This window comes from Xiphophorus maculatus, chromosome 9 (genome assembly GCF_002775205.1).
Source record: "Xiphophorus maculatus strain JP 163 A chromosome 9, X_maculatus-5.0-male, whole genome shotgun sequence".
Taxonomy (NCBI): Eukaryota; Metazoa; Chordata; class Actinopteri; order Cyprinodontiformes; family Poeciliidae; genus Xiphophorus; species Xiphophorus maculatus.
Window position 1 is genome coordinate 752,272 of NC_036451.1, and position 23,623 is coordinate 775,894.

Sequence of the window (23,623 nt, forward strand, 5' to 3'; positions counted from 1 at the left end):
CCTGGGCTAATAGCTCTGACTACAGCCTCTATGATCTCCACTTCACTGTGATTTCTTTTTAGGCCCATTTCAATCTGATGGATCAGGTTTGAATAGGACAGTTTGTCTCTCTGACCTCTTTCTCCAATTTGGCCATTAATTTTAAACTGTCTTCTTACTGTAACTTCTGGTGGATGTGCTGCAAAGGGGTTGGCAGGTTGTGTTGGAAGTGGTGATGTTTCCTGTTTTTTCACTTTGTTTTCCAATTTTGCCATTTCTCCCTGTAATTTCTTTGTTGCAGCCTGAAAACTTAGCTGTAATGCTGCATATTTTTCTTGCAAACCTATAAGAGCAGCATTATCCTGATTCACAGCATCGTCAACCATCTCTGACATCTCATATTTGCTCACTTCTTTAGCTTTTGATATTAATCTGCTGAGGAATTCACAAGCCACATCCTCTTCCTCACTCTCTATAGTTGTATTTACAGCTGCATCTATTAGTCTGATCAGCTTGTGCTTTCTGGTCTGATTTTTTGCTGAGACTTTTCCATATAAACACATCTCTTGTAGCTGGTCCACTTTCAACTGCATCAGGGCCTCACTTAGCTGGTCCTGCAGTTGCTCCAACTCCATTGCTGGTGTGCCACAGTCTCTCTCTCTCTTTACTGAAGCACGGCTGATCCCCGTACGGGCCACCAATTTTTGTTGCACACTTAATGATTACTCAGTGTGGTTTTCACAGGTTCTTTTATTCGATGAACGCTGTTAAACAAGAGCGACAGTGAGCGCCTCCGCTGACCAGCCGTTACTGCTCTAAATTGCCGTTGGCTCGCTGAGTCAATAAATATTTACAATATACTGTAGGTCAAACAAATACTCATTCAAAACTTACACACAAATATCTCGTTACTTTACTCTAGCTCACTTCCCCTTTAAGAGACAATTCATATAAATAGCAGTGCTAGTTGACCTGTTAACAAACAAGAGCAACAGTGAGCGCCTCCGCTGACCAGCCGTTACTGCGCTAAGTTGCCGTTGGCTCGCTGAGTCAGGAGTGCTCACCGTGCTCTATATGCCAACTGGTGGCGAACTGCTGTAACTGCAGTTTAATGCATCTCTCAGTTCAAGAAGAAGTGCAGCTTATGAATATAGTCAACAGTCTTTAAATAAAGTAAGAAAAAGGGAGGGGGTGTAATTATTTCTAATGTCCATTCTGTCACACTACGGCCAACTCTGTCCTCTTCCTCTGTTTGGTCCTTCTCACCTTCATTACTTCTTGTGATTTCTATATTCGGACAGACAGCGTATTGCACGGGCAAGGAGGTCTGATTGTACGCTAACCCCTCCTCCCCCCCAGATATGGTATTTTATTTATGTAATCATTAGTAATTTCCACTATCAGTAATGTTATGTCTACCAGAGGACTCCTCTGGTCATTATCTTTCATTAAAGCCCTCATTGATGACTGTATGTTGAAGCACTGAGGAGTTACAGTCATCGGAAATTTGTATATCAGGTGTTGTCCAAGTGTGTCATTTGGAGACTCTAAATGGAGACTCCAAGTGACACACTTGGACAACACCTGTACATCCTCAAAAATAAACATGTCCAAAATGACATTTCTTTTTTGTGCTATTTTGATCAGTCTTGAAATTCATGAGCAGAATACTTTATTCTACAGATTTATTGTATTTTCCAGTTCATACATTCAACACTCAATGTTCATTTACAAGAAATAAAAATGAAAAATCTGAGGGAAGCAAAATTTTTCAATTTCTTTTGTGTTACAAATGTGATAGCTACAAGCTGCTTACAGTTAAAGTATTTTTGACTGCAAAAATAGAAAATTTTGCTTGTCATCACTGGGAGTACCAGGGTTTTCGACCTCTCCCCTGACGTACCGAAACAGGGTCAAAAGACCCTGAGTCCAAACTGACAACTCTGATGGCTCAAATTAGCATCCCTTCTTCAATTGTAAATGTGGCCATTGACCGTCAGGCCAGAAGGTAGGAGTGTGAATAGTCCATGTTGGGGGTGGGTATCTATGATACCTACAGGAGATCAGATCTCCTGTAGGTAATGCTCTTCAGTTTAGTTTTGAAGCATACATGAAGTGTTTTTGGAGAGATGTGACCTTTTGCAGCTGATCCATGATGTTGTGCTGCATTATCCAGGTCATTTTGCCAAATGTACATAGAGTTTGCAAAACATACAATCTGTTTCAAGAAATATGCAAAGGTTTTTCTAAAAGAAATTAGTAATGTTTTTCTTTTAAATAAAGCTAAGTGGGTTTAAAATGACAGTTTAGAAATAAACTAACCAAATTAATTGTGTTGATCCACCTCAAGAAAATCATGCAAAAAATGTAAGCAAAAGAGATCTGGGAGACTTTGCACATGCAAATTTGCATGCAGCCTTTTGTGCTGTGGAGGATAAATAGGTGACTGCTTCACCTATTTAGTTCACAAGAACTAATGGCATTTATTTCAGTCATTATCTTGCGGGGGGTGACCAAGGTTCCATCACTATGTGACAGCTGGTCAGCAAACCTGGCAAACATGATTGACATGGCAGCACTGAATGCACATGTGCTTTATCAGGCATGCATTGGGGTGCAGGAGAGACGGGTGGACTTCCTGGTTGAGCTTGCAAAAGAGTTGGGTAACTCTCATGTGAGTGAGAAGAAGGCACACAAGGAGAAACTGCTTCGGCAACAACCTTCCACACACAGCTCAGGCAAAAGGGCGAAGTGTCAGGTCAACCATCGATGCAGGATGAGTGTCCTGAGGCCGAAACATCATCAGTGACCCCTCACACCCCCACCATGGACTGTTCTCCCTGCTGCCCTCTGGAAAGAGGTTCCGCAGCATCCGGTGCAGGTCCACCTGGTTCCGAAACAGCTTTTTCCCACTTGCCATCAGACTGCTGAACTCTTAACTGGACTGCACTCAAAAACTGGTCTCCACTTTATACCTTGCACATGTACAGAGCTAAATAACTTCTATTTTACTTTCAGTCCTGCACTTTATATTTTATGTTTAGATTTATATTCATATTTTATACTGTATTTTATTTTACTCACAACATTGGAACCTCAAACATTGTCCTGAGCCGTATGCAACGAAATTTCGTTCTGTATACACCCTGTGCATTGAAAATGACAACAAAGTCAGTCTAAGTCTAAGTCTAAGTCTAAGGAACAATTGTGCAACTGTGAGATGCGTTGAGGCCATTAACAGGGTACTGATAAGGTAATGGCCTTATTTACAGAACAAAAGCACCTGATAGATAAAATCCTTCAGGTCAATCGACCCATCTCTGGGGTCCAAAGGTAGAAATGTTAAATTACCTTTCTCTGGTACTTCCAGTGTAAAGAGACCAAGCTTTGCATGTAGTATAAATTGTTCAAGAACAGCAGCTGGTTTAATTTGGGTATACCCTTTCAGGCGTTTTTGGTGATTTAGGGGGTGAGGGTTAAGGACTTAATTTCCCTTTGGGACAAATTAGGTATTTTTGAATTGAACTGAAATTAGTTGAAATTCTTTTGACACACCAGCTTATTAGTAAAGTATGCAACCTATGCCATCCAAATGTGCTACAAATTGCGTCTAGTTCTTTATGCATGTCATAATTGATGTTTGATTTGTTAATTTTTGTGTCATTACTATGCTGATTCATTTACATGTGGCAAATGATTTTATTGTGTTTGTGTCTCAGGGAGAAGTACACTCTGGATCAGGATATTAGGGAGATGGAAGAAGCTATCAGACAAAAGAGTGCTGAGGTGCAGGTGAGGACATTTTCACAGTGTTCTACATTTCAAATTTTTAAAAATTATTAGGCTACTATAATATGAAAAGCTAGGAGTTCATGGATACATTTACATGTAAAGGTTGCAGGGGCTGTGACTGGTTTTATAATTTTTTTGTTTTAACTAACGATCTATCAGGAGATGCAGAATGACATGGACAGAGAGACAACCAATCTGCAGGAACTGGAGGCGCAGAAGCAAGATGCTCAGGACCGTTTGGAGGAGATGGAACAGCAAAAGCATAAATTGGACGATATGTTGAATGAAGTACGCCAGAAGTGCAAGGAAGAATCTCAATTGGTGAGGAAAGAAGAACAAATTTGTAAATGTGATTTTATAGTTAAGATATGAACATGTGCTGCAAAGTAATAATGTTTTCATTTGCTACATATCAAAAATATACAGTAACACTTGCCTGGAGGACATTAACAAGGATGGGCAATTATTTTTCCAAAGGAAGCAACATGAGAAATTTGAATTTGAATCACATATATGCATCTTTGCGTACTGATTTAATTCCCCTTTAAATTTGCATTTAAAGGGGCTTTTAAATACAAATGTATGTGTCACATAGTGCCATTGTATAGCACAATCAAGTTGTTATAAAATTGCTATATATAAAAATTTAAACTTTGTAATTTAACACTTTGAAATTGGGCCTCTATTTCACTAAAAACATGCCGGCCCTCGAGGACTGACTTTGGACACTCCTGTCCTAGACAGTCCAGAAATAAGGCAAGGTGATATAGTAGCCTTCCAAAGGTTCTCTCTCCTGGTGCAGTCACTATTTGGTCTGTTACAAACATTAGGACTTGAGGGAGAAATCAGACTGAACTGTGGCCCCATGTTGCCTGCTCTAAACAGGAGGCAAGCAAGCTCCTCCAGAACAAAGAGCTAACTTCCGTCGACATCAGGTCAAACAGCCTGGCACCACCTGTATTGCTTATCTGATTGGCTTCGTCATGAGTCATGGAGCCAAGGGTTCAACAGCCAACCTGGGAGGGAGAAGGGAAGAGGGAGCAAGGAATGAACCTGCAAAAGGGAAGATGCCCATACCTTCAAACAGACTGTAACAGTCCTACATAATGTGAAAGGACCCTCAGAACCAGTGATGTCAGTAACGCGTTACAACGTAGCTCCGTGACAGAAATGTAAACAATGGAGGGAGGACAGCGCATTTTGTTGCTGGAAAAACAGGAACTATTATGAGTTGCTGTCGCCATGTCCGATTATTATAAGCAGTTTTGGGCTTGTTTTTTCTAAAGTTGCTTGCAAATTTAATGAGTCGCAGACTGCACCTTTTTGAACGTGAAGTTGCTCATTATTGGCACAGCCAATAATGCCCCATAGAACCAGCCCAACTGGGAGCTCAGCAGCTGTCCACACCCAGCTTCGGTGGACCCTTCAGGGATCAATCTTTTCATGGGCTAGCCAACGCAGCTTGCCCTATGCTTGTACACATCCTCCCAATCGGATGACTTATTTAAGCATGTAGCTTAAATAGTTACAGATGTGTTTCTTTTTGCACACCTGAAAAGAATGTGACCTGGTCAAAGCAGGATCTGCAAGCTGTGCCTCTGCTCATAACTAAAACAGTTCGCATAATGGTGGATAGGGTTATAAGGTATGCCACATCTATTCTCTGCCATGCACATATATCGCCATTGAATGCATCAAAGGAATCTGTCATGACCATGCTACAAAGCACAGCGAGTCACCCATTAACGGATTCCTATCAGGCAGATCCTTGCAGAGCAGAAATGTAGAAGTTGATTCAATCGGGAGCTGCAAAGGAAGTGACACCAAGCACGTCATCAAAGGAGATCTGGTACATTCCCCATCATCTCGTCAGTCATAATGGGAAGAATTGTCTAGTTTTCAACTGCTCTCACTTCACCTCTCACCTTGGACAGTCCATGAATCAGTTTCTGCTGCCTGGCCCTACTCTTGGAGCCCCCTTACTGGAAGTCCTGGTCAGGTTTCATGAATATCCTATGGCTGTCAGTGAAGATATCAAAGGGATGTTCCATCAAGTACTTCTCCCTGAAAATTGCCCCCTATTGAAGTTCCTTCGGTGGGATTTAAAGGTGGATGAACCTCCTAAAATCTTTGAGTGGCAAGTCCTGCCCTTTGGGACAACCTCAAGCCCCTGCTGCGCAACATTTACTCTACAGCATTGTGACAGAACCATTGAGAACTGTTTCTATGTGGACAACTGCCTACACAGTGTTAGCTTGCCTAGAGAAGCCAAAATCCTTGTAGACTGACTGACAGAATTGCTGAAATTAGCAGGTTCAAGTTATGCCAAATGACTTACAACCCAAGGATTGTAAGCCATTTGCCTCCTGAAGCTAGATCACAAAGTCTGGCTCTACGGCTGGCAGAAGACAAATCCAACTCCTCCGAGACAACACTTGGGCTCAGTTGGGATTGGAATACAAATTTCTTAAGCTACAAACACAGATCTGTGTCCTATGAGATGCCAACTCTCCAAAATATATATAGAATTTTTGCATCACAGTATGACCCTTTACATTATCTGTTACCTTTTACTACTCGGGCCAAATGCCTCCTTAGGCACTTGTGCAATAAGAGGCATGGTTGAGCTGACTCAAACCTCCGATCCACGCTCCTTCAAGCTTGGACTGATTGGGAGGCAGAACTTCAGTTTCTACCTTAGCTTACCTTCCCACGTGCTTATGCTCCTACTAATGCCAACTTAGAAGGGGACATCCATGAAGTGCCAGTCTTCGCAGGTGCATTAGGGAAAGCGTCCATAGCTTGTACAAGGACTGAAGATTGTGGCGGTCAGGTTCATCTCACCTTCATCCTAGCTCGCTCCCATGTAGCTCCAAAACTGACCCTCTCTATCCCTCGCCTAGAGCTCTGTGGATCTATGGTGGCAGCACAACTGGCCAGTATCCTGAAGAAAGAACTCACCTCAGCTATCAAAAGGACAGATCTGTGGTTGAACTGTCTTCAACTGGTTGAACTCGCAGCCCTGCTGCTATAAAATCTTTGTAGGAGCCAGGATAGCTGAGTTTTGACATAAAACTGTACCTTGCACAATGTAGACTCTGAATCCAGCGGATGACCTGACATGGAGGAAGACTGTGGCAGAACTCAAAGTGCCAAACTGATGGTCTAATGGACCCCCCTTTCTGCTCCGCAGTCCCAACACATGGCCAGAAAAACCAAACTCTGAACCCTTTAAAGAGGAATCTGAGCTTTGAAAGACTGTTCACATCCTGTGGAACAGCTATCACCTTAACACTTACCTGTCAGGATGGAATGCAGTACAAGACATGGCAGGATGTTACTGTTAAAGAACTTTGTGGAAAAGCGCTCTCAACTTCTCCACCTAGCACTGAGGAATATAAAGTTGCTGAACCTTCCGTCCTTAGGCGAGCTCAACAGGAGTCATTTTGAGAGGAGTGTCATGTGCTTTCTGAGACTAAATTGGTTTCATCCCAAAGCTTACTCACCTTGGCACCTGAAATGGACACCTCAGTTGTCCTTATCAGAGTAGAAGGTTGATTATGACGTCTAGAAGGTCTTGATGGATCGACACTGCATCATATAGCCTGGACCCTCCTTGCCTCTTCACCCGTCTTCTCATCCAGAAGTATGGCATCCATCTTCATCATCCAGGCCCTGAATGGGTCTTTGCACAGCTGTGGAGATCTTATTGGATACTGCATGGAAGAGAAGCGATAGGCAAATACCAGTGCACCTGTCCTCAACCCTCGATTCCTAAATAGCCGATCTTCCTGCCGCTCAGCTTAGGTTATATAAACCAGCTTTTTCCTCCACTGGTGTATACTGTTTCAGGCCCATGATTGTGAAGATAGATGGCATGAGAAACGCTAGGGAATCATTTTCAAGTGTCTGACTATGAAAATGATTCCCATAAATAAATTTGGATCTCATAAATAACCTGGATGCAAATGCTTTCCTTGTGGCCCTCATCGCCAGAAAAGGAACGCCTGCAGATCTGTGGTCTGACTGTGGAACCTGAGGGACCCCTACCCCAGGTGGTCTACCTAGAGATAGAAAACCTCAGTCGAAGACGTTTGTGGCACTCTCAGATTCTTGCTGATTATTTCTGGGCAAGGTTAATCAAAGAACACCTTCCTGGCTTACAGACAAGACAAAAATGGCAAACAAACCCTCCTGAACTCTTCTGCAAAAGGCAGTCGTTATGGTTGTGGACCCCCAGTTGCCCTGAGCCTTATGGCCGATAGGTCATGTGATCAAGATTCACCGTAGTGATGGATTTATTAGATCTGAGGATGTGAACAATAATAGACATAGTATCTACACTAGACCAGTTGCTCAGTTGGTCATTTTAAGGCATTCCTCAATGCTTATTGTGAACATTCAACACTGAGGAGAGCAGAAAGTCACCCCCTGAAACTAACAATTAAGCTTTTTATGTTTAGCAAACGTGTCACCACATTTGAGGGTGACAAATGTCTGAGCATGTATAAAAGACTGACATTTCCTGTATTTTTTTGTAATATTGGTTTAAAGATTGTTCTACGAAGTGATGTAAGCCTGAGTTTAATGCTGCGTTGCCAGTCCTGAGGGTAATTTACTACTTTCTGATCAATTCGTTGCACTTTTTGGTGTGATGGACTGCGTTCCTGTTGTAGTCCTAAGTGGTAGGGTGCTCTGTAATGCAAAAGCTCTGAAGCTTGGAAACTGCAGCCTTGAGGAGGAGCTGCATCTCAAATGCACTGCTAGGTTAACCTTGGCATTTTGGACAGCTGAATGGTTGTCACGGGAGATTAAACATGCATGAAAAGAATCAAGCCAACACTCCATGTATGTTTATAATGAGGAAATAATATCATAACATGATGTAAAGTAGATTTTACAAAATACTGACCCTTTAATGAATGTTCACAATAAGAATTGAGGAATCTCAGTTTTTACCATGTTTAGTCAAATTAACAAAAAATGGCAGCATCAATTTACATTGATAACCAACAGTAGTTCATTTCCATTAACCGTAAAATTAAGTAAATTGAAATTATGCTAATAAATTTGCCCAGTGAAAACACAGCAATTTCGAAAAACTAATAGAAGATGAGTTCTATGGCTGAATTATGAATATGTGTCATGTAGCTCTTTATGTCTGTCACTGCCACTATTGTTAATGACTTATGGCATGAACAAGTTTGTTCATGTGTAATTCTGATTTCATTTGTTATTTAATGGAAATACTACAGTTGCGAAATTGTGTTTTCTCGACATCAGCAGAATACAGACAAAGATTTGCGCACATTTGTAATAAAAATGCAGCAAGTAAAGCAATCATATCAAACTGTCAAGCAAACAGCTCAAGTGTGGAGCACAAAATTATTACACTGCTTAATATTTCCAGAAATAATTTAGAAAATGTAAATTTTTTATAGTATTTCTGAAATAGTATCAGAACTTTTGAAACTCTTGAGCTATCTTTTGAAACTAGTTAGTCTGAAACTAAAGCTGTGAAGCTATAGTAAACAGCTTTATGGTCAATTTCAGTAGAGAAATATTTATAAGTCCGTGCTAGTTAGTATGGTCACCAATGACATCAGATAAACGGTTATTCTGAAATGGTCAGTTGTCACTCTGTCATTTGCACATTAATCAGTGTGTATCTGATCTTAATTGACTGAACTAAGACAGTCTTCTTGACATTGATTGGCTGTCTTCGACCGGCTGCGGTGCATTTCGTCAGACGGCGATAGTAGCATTGGGAGGAGGCAGAGGAGTTTGATTTTTTTTCACAGATTATCTGTCTCATATATCGTCACAACATGGTGACAATTTTAATAAACATGTACACAATATTTTAGTAGTTTAGTTGACTGCTACTAATTTATGGCAACAATGTATTTGTTGGTAACAGTAACTAAATTATTGATATTTTTGGAAATGTATTATTGTCATTATTTTATCATTAATAATAATAATAATAATAATAATAATAATAATAATAATAATAATAATAATAATACTTTCATTGTACACTACATATGGAAAAAAAATACTTCCAGTATAAAACATACACTCTGCAAGCACTTATGTCATTTCTTATAAATTCTTCTTTTTGCTATAGATCTCAACTCTTCAGAGGCAGATCCATTCCCAGGAGTCAGATTTGCAAAACCAGGAGGAAGAACTTAGCCGAGCAAAGGCTGATTTGGACCATCTACACCAGGAGGAGAGACAGCTGGAACAGAGCCTGGCTGCTGGCAAGATTCAACTGGAAACCATCATCATTTCTCTGAAGTCGACTCAGGATGAAATCAACCAAGTAGGGGTCATTCTTCATTTTCTATTTTGATTAATTATTTTTATTACTACTAACATGGGCTCTGTGGTGTCCTCTGTTTCCTGTCATATTTTTCTCACACACAATGGGCACCACTACCAATCAGGGGTGGAAATTAGTACCTGCCACTGGCCAAATGCGGGTGAAAGTATGAAGTGGCTAAATTGGAGCAACGCACCCGCCACTACAATGGCTAAAAAATGCTAAACACGTATTAATAAGATATTAATGTATCAGTTTTATGAGGCTGAAATGTCTAAAATACCCCCCGCAGGTAGGGGGTATTTTAGACCCCCTGCCTGCCATTGTTTTTTTTGAAAGAAAAAAACAATGGCCGATCAGACAAACAATGGCCATTGTTTGTCTGACCAGGCAAACAATGGCTGATTGTCCGATCAGAGAGACCTTCAGAGGCTTCCAACACAGCTTGAATTGTAACACCAGCCATAGCTCTATTACAATTTTCAGTAACTAAAGGTCCCAAAAATGGAAAAAAAATAACTGTGAACATAATGCATACCTGGGTGATGAAAATAATTTTATTGCATAGATAAGTTTTATTGTATTGGTTATAAAAAAAAAGTAAGAAGATCATTGAAAAGAGATGCTACACTTATTCTTTTGTATTTTTTTGAGCTACTTAAATTTTCACATTTAGTAATTTATGGACGGTTGAACACCTGAAAACATTTCCTTTTCTTGGCTACACAAAGAAAGCCATTCAGAAAACATGGGTGTGAAAGAAAGAGAAGGTTTTGTATGAACATGTGTTTTTGTATTCTGCAGGCTCGCGGCAAGTTATCCCAGATTCAGGACTGTCAGCAGGAGATGTCTAAAGGAATTGAGCAGTACAGCAGCACCTTAAATGGTACCAATGGAGGCAGTATGACAAACCTGGCCGACATGAGCGAAGGCTTCAATGACAAAGAGAGTGGAGGCTTTTCAGCTGCAGGGAAGGGTAGACAGGTTAGGAAATTTATACATCCCATTGTAGATCACATGTTCCTATTTTGATAAAATTATGTATTACAAAAATTTAAGATGTAATAATTTCTGACTAGGATTCCTTATTCTCTCATTCATTTTCATCAGGTCTTTATCTCATAAGGTGTTTTTAAATGTTGGATAAAATATCTTTTTTCTTTTTTTCTCGTAGTTATACTTTTCTAATTCATCCATATTTCTGTACACTGACAGAAATATGGCTATTGAAAATTGTTAAAATGTATTTGAAAGACTTCCTTGAACTTAGGATCTTTCTTAATGTAATGTTGTGAAATGGATGACATCAATACACTGGTAAAGCTGTGTTCCATAGCTTGTCTATCAGTGGCATTTAAAAATGCACTGTTGTTTTCAAGGATTGAAGGATTTTTCTATTGTCATAACAGCTCACTTTTACTTGTTAGTGGTATTAAATTTGGACTCAGGTCCCACTATAAGAAGCTTAATAAATAAATATAACTAAATAGGTCTGCACAGTGATGCAGTTGGTAGCATAGTTGCTTTGCAGCAAGAAGGTCCTGGGTTTGAATCCCAGCCCAAGGTTTTTCTGCATGGGGTTTGCAAGTTCTCCATATGTTTACATGGGTTCTCTCCGTGTACTCTGGCTCTGGCTTCCTCCCACAGTCCAAAACATGACTGCCAGGTTGATTGATCTCTCTAAATTAGGTGTGAATGGTGTGAGTGTGCGTGCATGATTGTTTGTCTTTTCGTTCTCTGTGTTTCCTTCTGATGGACTACTAGGGTATACTCTGCCTCCTGCCTGTTGGCACCCAGCACCCCACACAAACCCGCCAGAGATAAGTGTGTCAGATAATGGATAAATAAATAACAGAGAACAGATATAAAGTATAATATATACAGTATGTTTGCACATATAGTACAAATATATAATCTATGTACCTTTTATGACCAGGTGCTGGTCATAAAAGTAGAATATCATGAAAAAGTTGATTTATGTTAGCAATTCTTGTCAAGAAGTGAAACTTGTTTTTTTATTCATTACACACAGACTGATATATTTCAATTGTTTATTTCTTTTAATGTTGATGATTATAACTTGCAACTAATGAGTTATAGTCATTAGTAATCACAAGTAATGTGATTACTAATCACAACTAATCACGATTAGACTAATCAGATGGATGATTACTAATCACAACTAACCAACCTTTAAAGTTTATGATGTACAGTAACATCTAGACCCAACAGTAGAATCATACTTCAATAAGATCAATGAGGTTGTGTTTTTATGTTTTGTGTCATGCAAGCTTTGCTTTTATTCCATTTCTATTTTACACCTCCCAGGTCCGTTAACCAGTTTCTGACCCGACCAGAACCCCTCAGTGTAAATTACTTTGAGAAATAACGTGATTTGGTTCTATATAAAAACAGGCCTTAATGCCGAAAAATGATCAAATATTACAAGCCATACATGTCATACAAATGGAACAGATATAAAGTTACATTCACCATCCAGCACTGGGCCACACTTAGGGTTGATGCCAAGTGAGGCAAAGATTGTAGCGTGTGTTTAGCTTTATTCTTCTTTATAATCTGTACCCTCCCTAAAGGGTAGTTTAATCAGTTTCAGTCTGCATATGTATTACTGGCGGCAGTCACACATAAACATGGTTATGTAAGCTGAAGCTGTTAGCAAATTAAAGAGGCTAAAAGAGATAGAGGAAAAAGCAGAATCCATTACACTAAGCTGCAGAAAGTTTTAAGGAATGAAGTCTAAAGACTGAGTAATTGGAGTAATTGAGTAAGACCCAATGCAAGATACTTGTATTAATATTGTTTTAATGCTAAAACTGGCTATGTGATTTTGACAATGAGCTTGAGATGATTTAAAATGTGTAACTGCACTCAGTTGGAGGTAAATAGTAGGCGAAAGACAGTAGGAATAAAGGAGAACTGAAAGTAGAGCAAAGGTGACTGACTGGAGCATGAGATTCATGGCCCAGCACAAAAGAGGAACCACACTGAACAGGAAACAGATGGACGAGGAACTTAGACTGCTGAGAAAAGGCCTGAATGTGCAGGCTGAGGGATGGAGTGTGACCTGTGAGCATGCCCAGACAAGAACACAGACATGACATAATGTCTCCAAAGCAAAAATGGATCTAAAACCATCAATGGACGGCCAATGAAGAAGCATGGCAATCGTGCTAGCCAATGCAAACACATTCACAGGGTGGAAACTCCTACAAAAACTGATGCAAGAGGGGAACCTTTTGTTGTTTCCTCTAGGCAGCTTTGAGCCAAGATCAAGATGGACAAAGAACTCTGCAGCTGAAGAAGAGCCGGGGCCACAGGTGGACTGAAGACTGCGAAAGGGATTCAACCTCTCAGCTCTGCAACCTGTGGCACCAAATTGCACTTCTCTCATCATCTGGATTAAGACCCCAAAGACAAAGGACAAAGGCAAAAAAGAGGAACTGCAGTTCTAACTCGCCACTCTTCCTGCCAGCACCCAAGGCCTGTGTAACCTCAACATCTACACTGAGGCGGAAGCTCATCAGACCTGCAGGGACGCCTGCCTTCATTGATCAGTTTCCTCCTCCTGCTGGGACACATTCTTTACCATATCTGGGATTCGAAATTCCATACGCCGACTCTCAAAATTTTCTTTTAGTTCTTTGTGTCAGCGTTGGGGAAAGATAGGTTAGATAAGATGATTGATTTTTCTTATTTTATTATTTCTGCTACTGAATTAAGCTGTACTGACCCTCACGTAACGTTGCCTACTAATAAAATATCTAACATAAAGTATAATCTAAAAGATGTGGTGGACATTTAATTAATGTGTCTCCTCAAATATGGTCGTAAAATAACTATAATGCTCGATTCTGGTTTTTATAGGTTGCCTTAGCCAATAAATAATGTAGTTAATACAACACCTCTGTGACTCGTAAACCAAGTCACTAAATTTTAACCTGGGCAAATTCGAAGAACATTTGGTGAAAAAAAAGGAGAGCGACCGTGAATGAGTGTGATCCGTGGGAGCTAATTTCACTCCTACTGCTAGTAAATTAGCCTGTTGAATGAAGCGAGTTGTGTCACTCGGATGAAGGTCGTTAATCCTAGGTGAATCTCCTCATCTAAATCCAACTAAAAGTTTCTTCATGAACTCGGTAGTGGGCTGCAGCTGGATTAGGTATTAACTCTCCTCTCATGAGAGGCAAGAGGATATCTACGACAATGACATTGTGGTGTCCGAACAGGTGAGGTGGGGCGTGCAACATGTGGCACCCGAAAGAATCCCTGGGGTCTGATCTAAATATCGATTGTCCACTCAAGTAGTGAATGGCAGAGAAGGGTTCACTAGTGTAGGTAATCTAAAAGAGTATGATTACCTGTGACTACTAGAATGTTCACTGAAGACATGAATGGCAGAGACGACTTTATTGACCATAGACTGGTATATGTAATCTGAAAGGGAGTAAGGTTACTGGTGATTGACCTAGCAGGCCTTAGTCACCACCCTCATAGCTGCACAGCGTGTAGGTGAGGAAAATGTAATGAATGAATATAATTCAATCTGGAGAGACCCAGACAGAGAAAAGGAAGACGATTAGAAAAGTTTATTAACATGCATGAATTAAGTCTTTGGCGCTCGGGCCCCGGCTGAGGACATCGATTATTGCAAAATTTGCGATAGGCTCAGATGAGCATTCCAGCTGCTGATAGGAACATCATCCCCCCGGGACCCGGCACTGGTGGAGGAGGTTGGTGAAGAATGCGGCCGAAGGGCAGGGCGAGAGGAGGTGAAGGAGCGGTGGTGGGTTGAACTCTACTGGAAAGCGGAAGACGCCATGGATAGAGGTGCTTATCAGCTGGGACTTGGACAGTGATTGGACATGACGTATCTTGGACCAGCGTTGATTGGTCGACAGTGATGAGCGGGATGCACCGGTTGGATGATGTAGGTGGGGCTAGAAAGAGTCTTCCAGTTTGAATTTGCGCCTAGGCTTCCCTATACAAATTTCACTTTTTGAATGAAATTACTGATTTAAATAAACTTTTTCATGATATTCACATTTTATGACCAGCACCTGTAAATGAATAAAGTTAAAAAGTGAGATAAAACTGAGTTAAGTGCATCAGTTTGATGGCTGCAGGGTAGAAGCTGTTTCTTAGAGGTTTTGCTCTGGATGCTTCTCAGCTGTCGGTCAGAAGAGATACTGAAACAGTCTGTGTGCAGGATGGGTGGAACCCTTCATGATGCCGAGTGCTTACCCCTGTGTAGAGGTCCGAGGTAGTGAGAAGGCTGCTCCCCACAGCTTTAACCATCCTCTGCAGACTCATCCACTCAACAGCAGTGCAGATGAAGTGCCAAACAGTGATGCGGGTGCAGAGAATGCTCTTCACCACACAGCGATAGAAGCTCCGCAGGACTGAGCTCCCAAACCCTGACATTTGTTTGTCAAGCTAAAGGTGTTTTACAAAGATGCTTGTAAAACACAAACAATAAAAAGGTCCTATTATGTTCATTCAAAAATTCTCACCATTGTTCTGTGAAGGCCCCTAGGTGTGAGTGTGTATATGCTTGTCTGTCCTTTATCTGTCTCTGTGTTGCCCTGCTACAGACTGGTGACTTGTCCAGGGTGTACCCTGCATCTTGCCTGGAATGTTAGCTGGAGATAGGCACCAGCACCTCCTGACTGGTGTACAGAAAATGGATGGATGGATGAATGTTCTGTGAAGGCTGGTTTATCTCTTTTCCCCAAATTGAGCGAAGCACTTTATCTACCAAAAGTCAAATTAGTTTAGATATTTATAAATCAAAAACTTTGTTCGAAAAATGTTTAACTGCTTTCCAAACTGTGCAAACGAGTAAATAGTATAAGGATTTGGTTTTTTCCCTGTGTTAAGTTAGGTTTTTGTGTGTCGTTTTCAGTTAACTGAGTCTCCGTGTTGTCCTCTCTACCCCTTGATTGTTTGCAACTGTTTCTCCTTCCCTGATTATTGTCTCTGTATTTAATGTCACCTGTGTTCCATGTTCTTTGTTGGGTCCTTGTCATATCTGTCTGTCTAACCGTCTTGTCGCAGCTTGGCTTGTCAATTTGCCAGTTGCTACCAGCTCTGAGCTGTTTATGTCTGCTCATCTGTGCTGCCTGGATTCTACACTTTGGATTTGCATTTTCACATTAAATCATCGTTTATTCACTCCAATCTGGGTCCTCTGCGTCTGCCTCACCACCTCTCTACCACACATCATGACAGAAGGACCTGACTACAAGTAACAGTGATTTACGCTAAAGTATCAGAACATCATGGACCCTGTACGCTGGAATAAACTACTATACACCATAAAAGACTATGTGGAGATGGTGGCTGAACCATACTTTGCCATCAGACGCCTCAGCATAGCCATCAGGCTCCTGTATGTGTTGGAGGACTGGTCCGCCCATCTCCCGTCACTGGGGTTGGTGTAGTAGGAGGCAGAGTGGGAACGCCAGACAGCTTTAGCTGTCATGGCTGGAGAACCTCTGCCTCCAAAACCGGATTTCCCATGCTTCCGCTCCGCCACCCCAGCTCCAGCCTCTCCATCATCTCTGGGACCAGCACCACCTCTAGCCGGAGCTCCGGTCACGTCTCCTGCGCCTGCCACACCTCCAGTCACTGCAGCAGACTTGCCACCGCAGCGGACTTTACGCGTCTCGCCGCTGCTGCGGCTCCCCTCGTCACCGCTGCAGCGTTCTCTCCGCCGTCTCCAAGACCAGCACTACCTTCAGCTGCAGCTGCTGCAGCCTCTTTGCCTTTTGCCATCGCTGCTGATTCTTAACCTCACGCTGCCATCCTGCATCCAGCCGCCGCTGTCTCCTCGCCTCCAGCCATAGTCCCCATGGTCATGGGATTCCAGGCAGCCAGGCTGGCACTTGGTCGACAGGCAGCATGGCTGGGGGCAAGGCCCTCACCTGTAAGTGGGTGCTCCAAACCTCCCTGTGGTTCCCCGTCGCCCTTTCCCTGTGGTACTTCATCAACTCCCAGTGTCCCCTCGTCGCCCTCTGCCGACTCCTTGTCACCCCCCAGAGACTTCTCGTCGCTCACCAGCGCTCCCTCTGAGTCCCCGCCTCCGCCTCCCCTCAAGCCCTCTACCGAGTCCCTGCGGCCCCCAGTCGTATGTGTGAAGGCCCAGACTGCTCCATTGTCGCCCTCCGGACCTCTTCTGAGGGGTCCGCCCGCCGGACCTTTTTTTTTTTTTAACTTTCTTTTTTTTTTATTGTTTTGTACTGAGTTTATTCTGTTTTTGGTTCCCTGGACTATTGAAAGACTGTTTGATTATTTTAATTTCAGATATGTAGATATTACGGTAATAACACAAGCTGGATCAAGTTATAAGGATTATACAAACAATTTATAGACTCACTGAATCCAATGAGGGAGAAAGAAAGCTGGCTTAAGTCATTATTAATTTTAATAGAATTGTTAATTTTTATTATGAAACTATATGAAATTTAATTGTTCATTTTTATTCATTTTAATTTAATTTATTTTTATTAGCCTTTGTTATTATTTCAGTACATTTTTCAACATTTCATACACAAAGAACATGAAAAAGCTGTGATACAAGGTCAAAATAAATGGACATATCTTTAAATCATACTAATAGAAGTTAATTATCTTGTTTATTGGAATATAGCATGCCAAAATACATATCCATTGTTCCTTGAAAAATCTGTCATTCAGATGTAAATGAAAAGCATAAAATGAGTTTAATCAAGAGTAGATGGTGTAACCACGTTGTAAGCCAGCCATACCACATGTTTAGTAAAGTTGAAGAACTCTACTGATAGTCTTTGGTGTTTATGCCTCTGGTCATTTACACAATCTGAAAAATCTTTTCTCATATCACAGGAAGATATATTCAAAGTTAAGCCATCAGTGTTCTACAATCGGCCTCAAGACCTTCAGTCGGACCTTTTCAACTCTGAAGACCCATTTAAAACAGACCCATTCAAAGGTTGTTGCATCCTTTACTGTTTCCCCTCTCCCTCTTATTATCTTGTCTTATAGAGAAGGCAGCTTCCCTGCACTAATTTCTTTTACTGTCCCATTTCTTGGGTTTTCTTATTTCCATACAGAATTTTGTCCCTTTTTTTGTTGCTAATAGATTTTATTCTTCCCTTCTCACCTTATGTTTTCTCTTACTGTACATGTTTTTTCTATTTTAGGTGACCCATTTGAAAGTGACCCATTTGGAAAGGCATCATCTACATCTACAGGTACTTTTTAACGACTTTTATTTTAGAAACTAATCAAGTCAGATAACTTCAGTGCAGTCACTATTGTCAGTCGGAAAAAAACTTTGGCATGGATTACACTTGACTTTGATCTACATCCAAAGTTTTTTGCCTTTAAATTATGTCAAAAATTCTAGGAACCATCAGTAAAGCTGCAGTTTTTATTTATTTATTATTGGCCTGCAGACCTGCAGTCTGTAGGCCAATCTGATGCCATACAGATGAAGTGATTGATTAAGCAGGTTTTTTTTCAGACGTTCGGGTCCAAAAACAACTTCAGTCTTGTCAGAATTTAAAAGGAGAAAGTTTAATGTCATCCAAACTTTAATGTCCTCAAAGAGATCCCTTTAATCTACCCAGTGGATTGGATTCATCAGATTTTATGAATAGACATAGATGAATCCTAACATAATTGATGATTTCCTAGCTAAACTTCACACCACTCTAACAATCTGGAAATCATTGATCCCTCCCTTTATTATTTTTTTGTAAACAAAAAAAGAGAAAGCTTATAACAAGAACATAAAGCTCGGTAATAAGTTTATTTTCACAGAATCAGTTGTTTGTATTAAGCTCACAAAAGTGATGACAGTCCATTGCTGTATGTCTATTCCCATTTTAGTCAGAAGATTTTCATAATTGCACTTAGCTGTTTCGGTTACGTCTTTGGGGATTAGAACACTAAGGTATTTCAGTGTGGTTTTGTCCAATCCACACTGCACAACAGACTGCAGGACTGCACAACGGATATTGAAAATGTTCTTGTTGAATAGTTAACAATGCATTCTTGTTACAGTTCATATTGTTGTTGCTACAGTGTGCCTAAATACATCAACTGTGTGTGGCTGACCTTAGGAGAAACGGTGTTAACAATGACATTTCACCAACAGTGGATATCCTGTCTGTGTTACGCCCCTTATGAGTAAGGACTCTATCTGTAGGGGAATAATAAAAACACGGACACGATGTCACTGCTTTCGTCTCCAGTGTTGTAATGGTAATATTTCAAAACAGTTTCAGACATTACACTGTCACATACTGAGTAAACATTACACCCATTCTGGTTATGCTAACACAGTAAAACAAACTTAGCACACACAGGACGCAGCTAACCAGGAAGCTAAGGTGAGTATAGTAGCTCTTAGGCTAGTTATCACAGTCACCACAACGCTCCCTGTTCATTAAACAAGCATAATCAATAACTTTTAAGGCTTGTAATAGGTAGTACGAACTCTACCTGTAGGGGAATAATAAAAACACGGACACGATGTCACTGCTTTCGTCTCCAGTGTTGTAATGGAGGAGCAGAAGCGTCGCGTTCCCCTACATCCGATCAGACAAAACCAATCGAAACTCGAATGATTAAACCCTCATAACTTAAAATCTAAAAGGTTGAACTTTTCAAGAATTATAACCAAACATACCCGGAAAAGTGACATTAAAGAAAAATACATTGTTTTTAAACTTTATTAAACTTAGGCTACCCTTTACTGTATCTGTCTGTAGCACTGAACTTGAAAGACCAAAATAATCGATCGCAGATCACTAGATCTTGTTTTCCCTTTTGGTTGTCTAAAATAGTTTTATAACCACTACACACTCCCCTTCAACAGAAATGTCGTCCTCGACATCCAATAAGGAAAGGAGTAAGATGACAAATATAATCCATAAAACCATAAAGAGATTACTTGGTCCATACACAGGCACATGACCTAATCAAAGTCTTTAAATGCCAATACTAAGTCCAAAAGAAAAAGGTGGATCAGCAATACACAAATACAGGATCGTAGGTGGACACCTGAACTGGCTCCGGCCACATAGACCTTGCTTGAAAGGGTCCACAATAGTGCACTGGGTCAAGCCAATATGTGGACCTTGGTGGAAGTCCCAAACTGTAACAAGATGGACAACCCAGTTCATCATAGGTAAATCGCCGTGGTGGTCGTCGTTCTCTCCTAGGCCTATCTTGTACTCGCTCATCTCCACCGTGGTTCTCACATGAAGGAGGTGACATGGATGGTGGTAGAGGGTTGTCTCCACAATTTTCCAGTTGTTCAGGCGCTCCATCTTCCATGAGCAGGTCAGGCATCGCTTGATCTTCCTCCAGATTTAACACTGTCTCTCGGTCCTCTTCTGGCCTTGTCCCTCCCCTTGCTGATGTGGGCTCAGGGTCTGCCGACACATCAGTGTGCTCCTCAGCAGTGGGACCTGTTCGGTTGTGTGGCTCAGGGCATGGGTAGTAAAACCATTCATCCTCTGAATCCTCACCACTGATGTCCTTTTGTTGACTATTATGTTCACTGTCACTTGTTTGTGTCGAACCTTTTTTCCGTGATCTGGCAACTTTTAGGGGAACTTCCAGAGGTAGGTGGTCACAGGGAAGTAAGAGGTTGCGGTGTAGTATCCTACTATCTCTCCCCTTTCCTTGTTCAGGTACCACCTCATATACAGGAGCATCCTTATTTACTCGCCGCACAACCTTGTGGATGATGTCCTCCCAATGACTGCGGAGTTTACCAGTCCCGCCTCTCGGGGTCAAATTCCTAACCAGGACACAGTCTCCAGGTTCCAGCTCTGAGCTCTTTATTTTGCAATCATGGTTTCTTTTGCCTCTTTCAGCTGATTTTCTTGCATTGTTCCGTGTTATCTCATAAGCTTGTTGCATCCCTTCTCGCCATTTTCGCATGTACTCTCTGTGATCAGGTGTACCTGTTTCTGGTGTCAAGCGGAAGAGTACATCAATCGGCAGTCTTGGAGTCCTTCCAAACAGAAGAAAGAAGGGGGAAAAACCAGTGACTTCACATTTTGTGCAATTGTATGCAAAAATCAATCTGTTCAGTGACTCTTTCCAGTTGGACTTCTCTTTCTCTGTAAGGGTCCTCAGCATTTGTATGAGTGTACGGTTGAAACGTTCGACTTGACCGTTGCCTTCAGGATGGTACGGTGTTGTCCGCGAGCCCAAAACTCCAGAGGTTCTTTTTAGTTGTGACATAAGCTGGTTTTCGAATTCACCACCTTGATCGTGATGAATACGTAGGGGGAATCCAAATTTCAATGCATAATCATTAAAAAGTTTATCAGCCACAGTTTTTGCTGACTTAGGTGTTGTGGCGTAAGCCTGGGCGAATCTTGAGAAATGATCAATTATGACCAATATGTACTCATATCCGCCAGCTGACTTGTCAACATGCAAGAAATCGAGAGAAACCAACTCAAAAGGCTGGGTTGTGACAATATTAGTAAGAGGCGCCCTGACCTCTCGGCTTGGTTTCTTCTGTTTTATACATGTGCATCTCTGAGCCACATAGTGCTGAATGTCATGTTGCATGTATGGCCAGAAGAAACGTTCTCTCACCAATGAAGTGGTTCGATCAACCCCTTGATGTCCCATGCCATCATGTAGTTCCTTCATAACGGTTGCTTTGTACTTTTCAGGCAAAACAAGTTGTATCCGTTTGGCTGTCTTTCGACGCAGGATGCTGTCATCATCCAAAATCAGTTTTTCCCATTCGTGTAGTAGTCTTTTACTCTCTTTGCTGAGTGATTTTAGCTGTTTTCTGTCAGGTTTTTTATTTAACTGACAATATTCAATCACAGGGCCAATATTTTTATCTTCCCTCTGAGCTCGACAAATCTCTTCCAATGAAAGAAGCGACTGGTGTGAAGTGCTGATTTCTTTACATTGAGCAGAGAGTGCCATGGACCACACCGCATGGGAACTTGGGTCCTCAACTGACTGTACAACTGCTTGAACTGAACGGGATGACATTTCCTCAGTACAGTGTTCCATCATGGTGTTAATATCCACTGGCAGCCTTGACAGACAGTCTGCATCGATGTTTTCTTTCCCTGGTCGGTATCGAATGGTAAGGTGAAAATCCGCTAATTCAGCCACCCACCAACACCTGGTTGCATTCAACTTCGCTGTAGACAAGACATAAGTGAGCGGATTATTATCTGTATATACAGTGCATGATGAGCCAATCAAATAGTCTCTAAATTTTTCACAGACAGCCCATTTTAAGGCAAGAAATTCCAATTTTCCAGAGTGGAAATGGTAGTTTTTTTCAGATTTGGTGAGTGTTCGCGAGGCATATGCTATTACATGCATTTTTCCTTCCTGTTCCTGATACAAAACTGCCCCCAGACCCAGATTGGAAGCATCTGTGTGTAGTACAAAGGGTTTACTAAAATCAGGAAAGGCAAGGATTGGTGGCTCCACCAGGTGATCCAACAGTTCCTCAAGCAAGTGCTGGTGGTTTTCTGACCACACAATGGGAAAGTTGGAGGGAGTCCCCGTTTTTCTTTTATTCTGTCTCTGTCTTGTAACATGTGTGTCACTTTGATTTGAATCTGCAGGAGCTCTCATGAGATCATAAAGAGGGGCAGCTATTTGAGAAAAGTCTCGAATATACTGACGATAATAGCTCAGAAGGCCCATAATGGCTCTCAGTTTTCCCACAGTGGCTGGCCGTTTGTCTTTCAGGGCCCTGACAGCAATGGTATCAGCAGAGTCGATTTTACTGCCCTCTGATGAAATGACCCGCCCAAGATAGCGAACCTCATGCCGAAACATTTCACATTTGGCTGGCTTCAACTTGATGCCATACATTCTCAATCCTCTAAGCACAGTTCTGACATGTTCAACATGGCTTTCGAATGACTTACTGAAAACAAGGATGTCATCAAGGTATGGAATGCAAATTTCATCCCTGAGTCCCTCGAGACATTCTTCCATGCACCGCTGGAAGGCAGCTGGTGCGTTCATTAAACCAAATGGTATACGAATCCATTCATATAAACCCCAAGGGGTCACAAAAGCAGTGAGGGGCTGACTGTGTTCCGCCATAAACCCCTGATGGTAAGCTTTACCTTGATCTAACAGCGAAAACCATGAGTTGCCCCCCAGGCCATCCATAATGTCCTGTACTCTGGGAATGGGCTGGCGGTCTGGTACAGTCTTATGGTTCAACTCACGGTAGTCGATACAAAGGCGTAAGCTTCCATCTTTTTTTCGGACACACACCACTGGAGAAGAATAGGGGGAATTCGATTTGCGCACCCAACCTTGTGTGATCACATCATGTAGATAGGTCTTCATTTCTTGGTATAATAGTTTTGGAACTGAGAGGTAAGCTTTGGCCACAGGTTCTGTGTCTTTCAGTGAGATGGACAGTTGCAGGTTCTCGATGCATCCAATATCATCATCGGAACAGGAAAAGGAGCCTGACTCCTCTCTCAACATCTGTTTAAC

General features: G+C 41.5%; 1 protein-coding gene across 7 annotated transcripts in view; it reads left to right on the top strand.

Moving 5' to 3' along the window:
- Nucleotides 1-23,623, top strand: part of LOC106700241 (epidermal growth factor receptor substrate 15-like 1) — a 146,219-nt gene that overhangs the window by 70,255 nt on the left and 52,341 nt on the right. For all 7 annotated transcript variants that reach the window (XM_023339361.1, XM_023339360.1, XM_023339359.1 and 4 more), the window contains 6 exons: nucleotides 3,699-3,771; nucleotides 3,931-4,092; nucleotides 9,902-10,099; nucleotides 10,904-11,083; nucleotides 17,984-18,089; nucleotides 18,301-18,351. In XM_023339361.1, coding sequence (XP_023195129.1) covers nucleotides 3,699-3,771; nucleotides 3,931-4,092; nucleotides 9,902-10,099; nucleotides 10,904-11,083; nucleotides 17,984-18,089; nucleotides 18,301-18,351 — 770 coding nt within the window. The remainder of the gene's footprint in view (nucleotides 1-3,698; nucleotides 3,772-3,930; nucleotides 4,093-9,901; nucleotides 10,100-10,903; nucleotides 11,084-17,983; nucleotides 18,090-18,300; nucleotides 18,352-23,623) is intronic.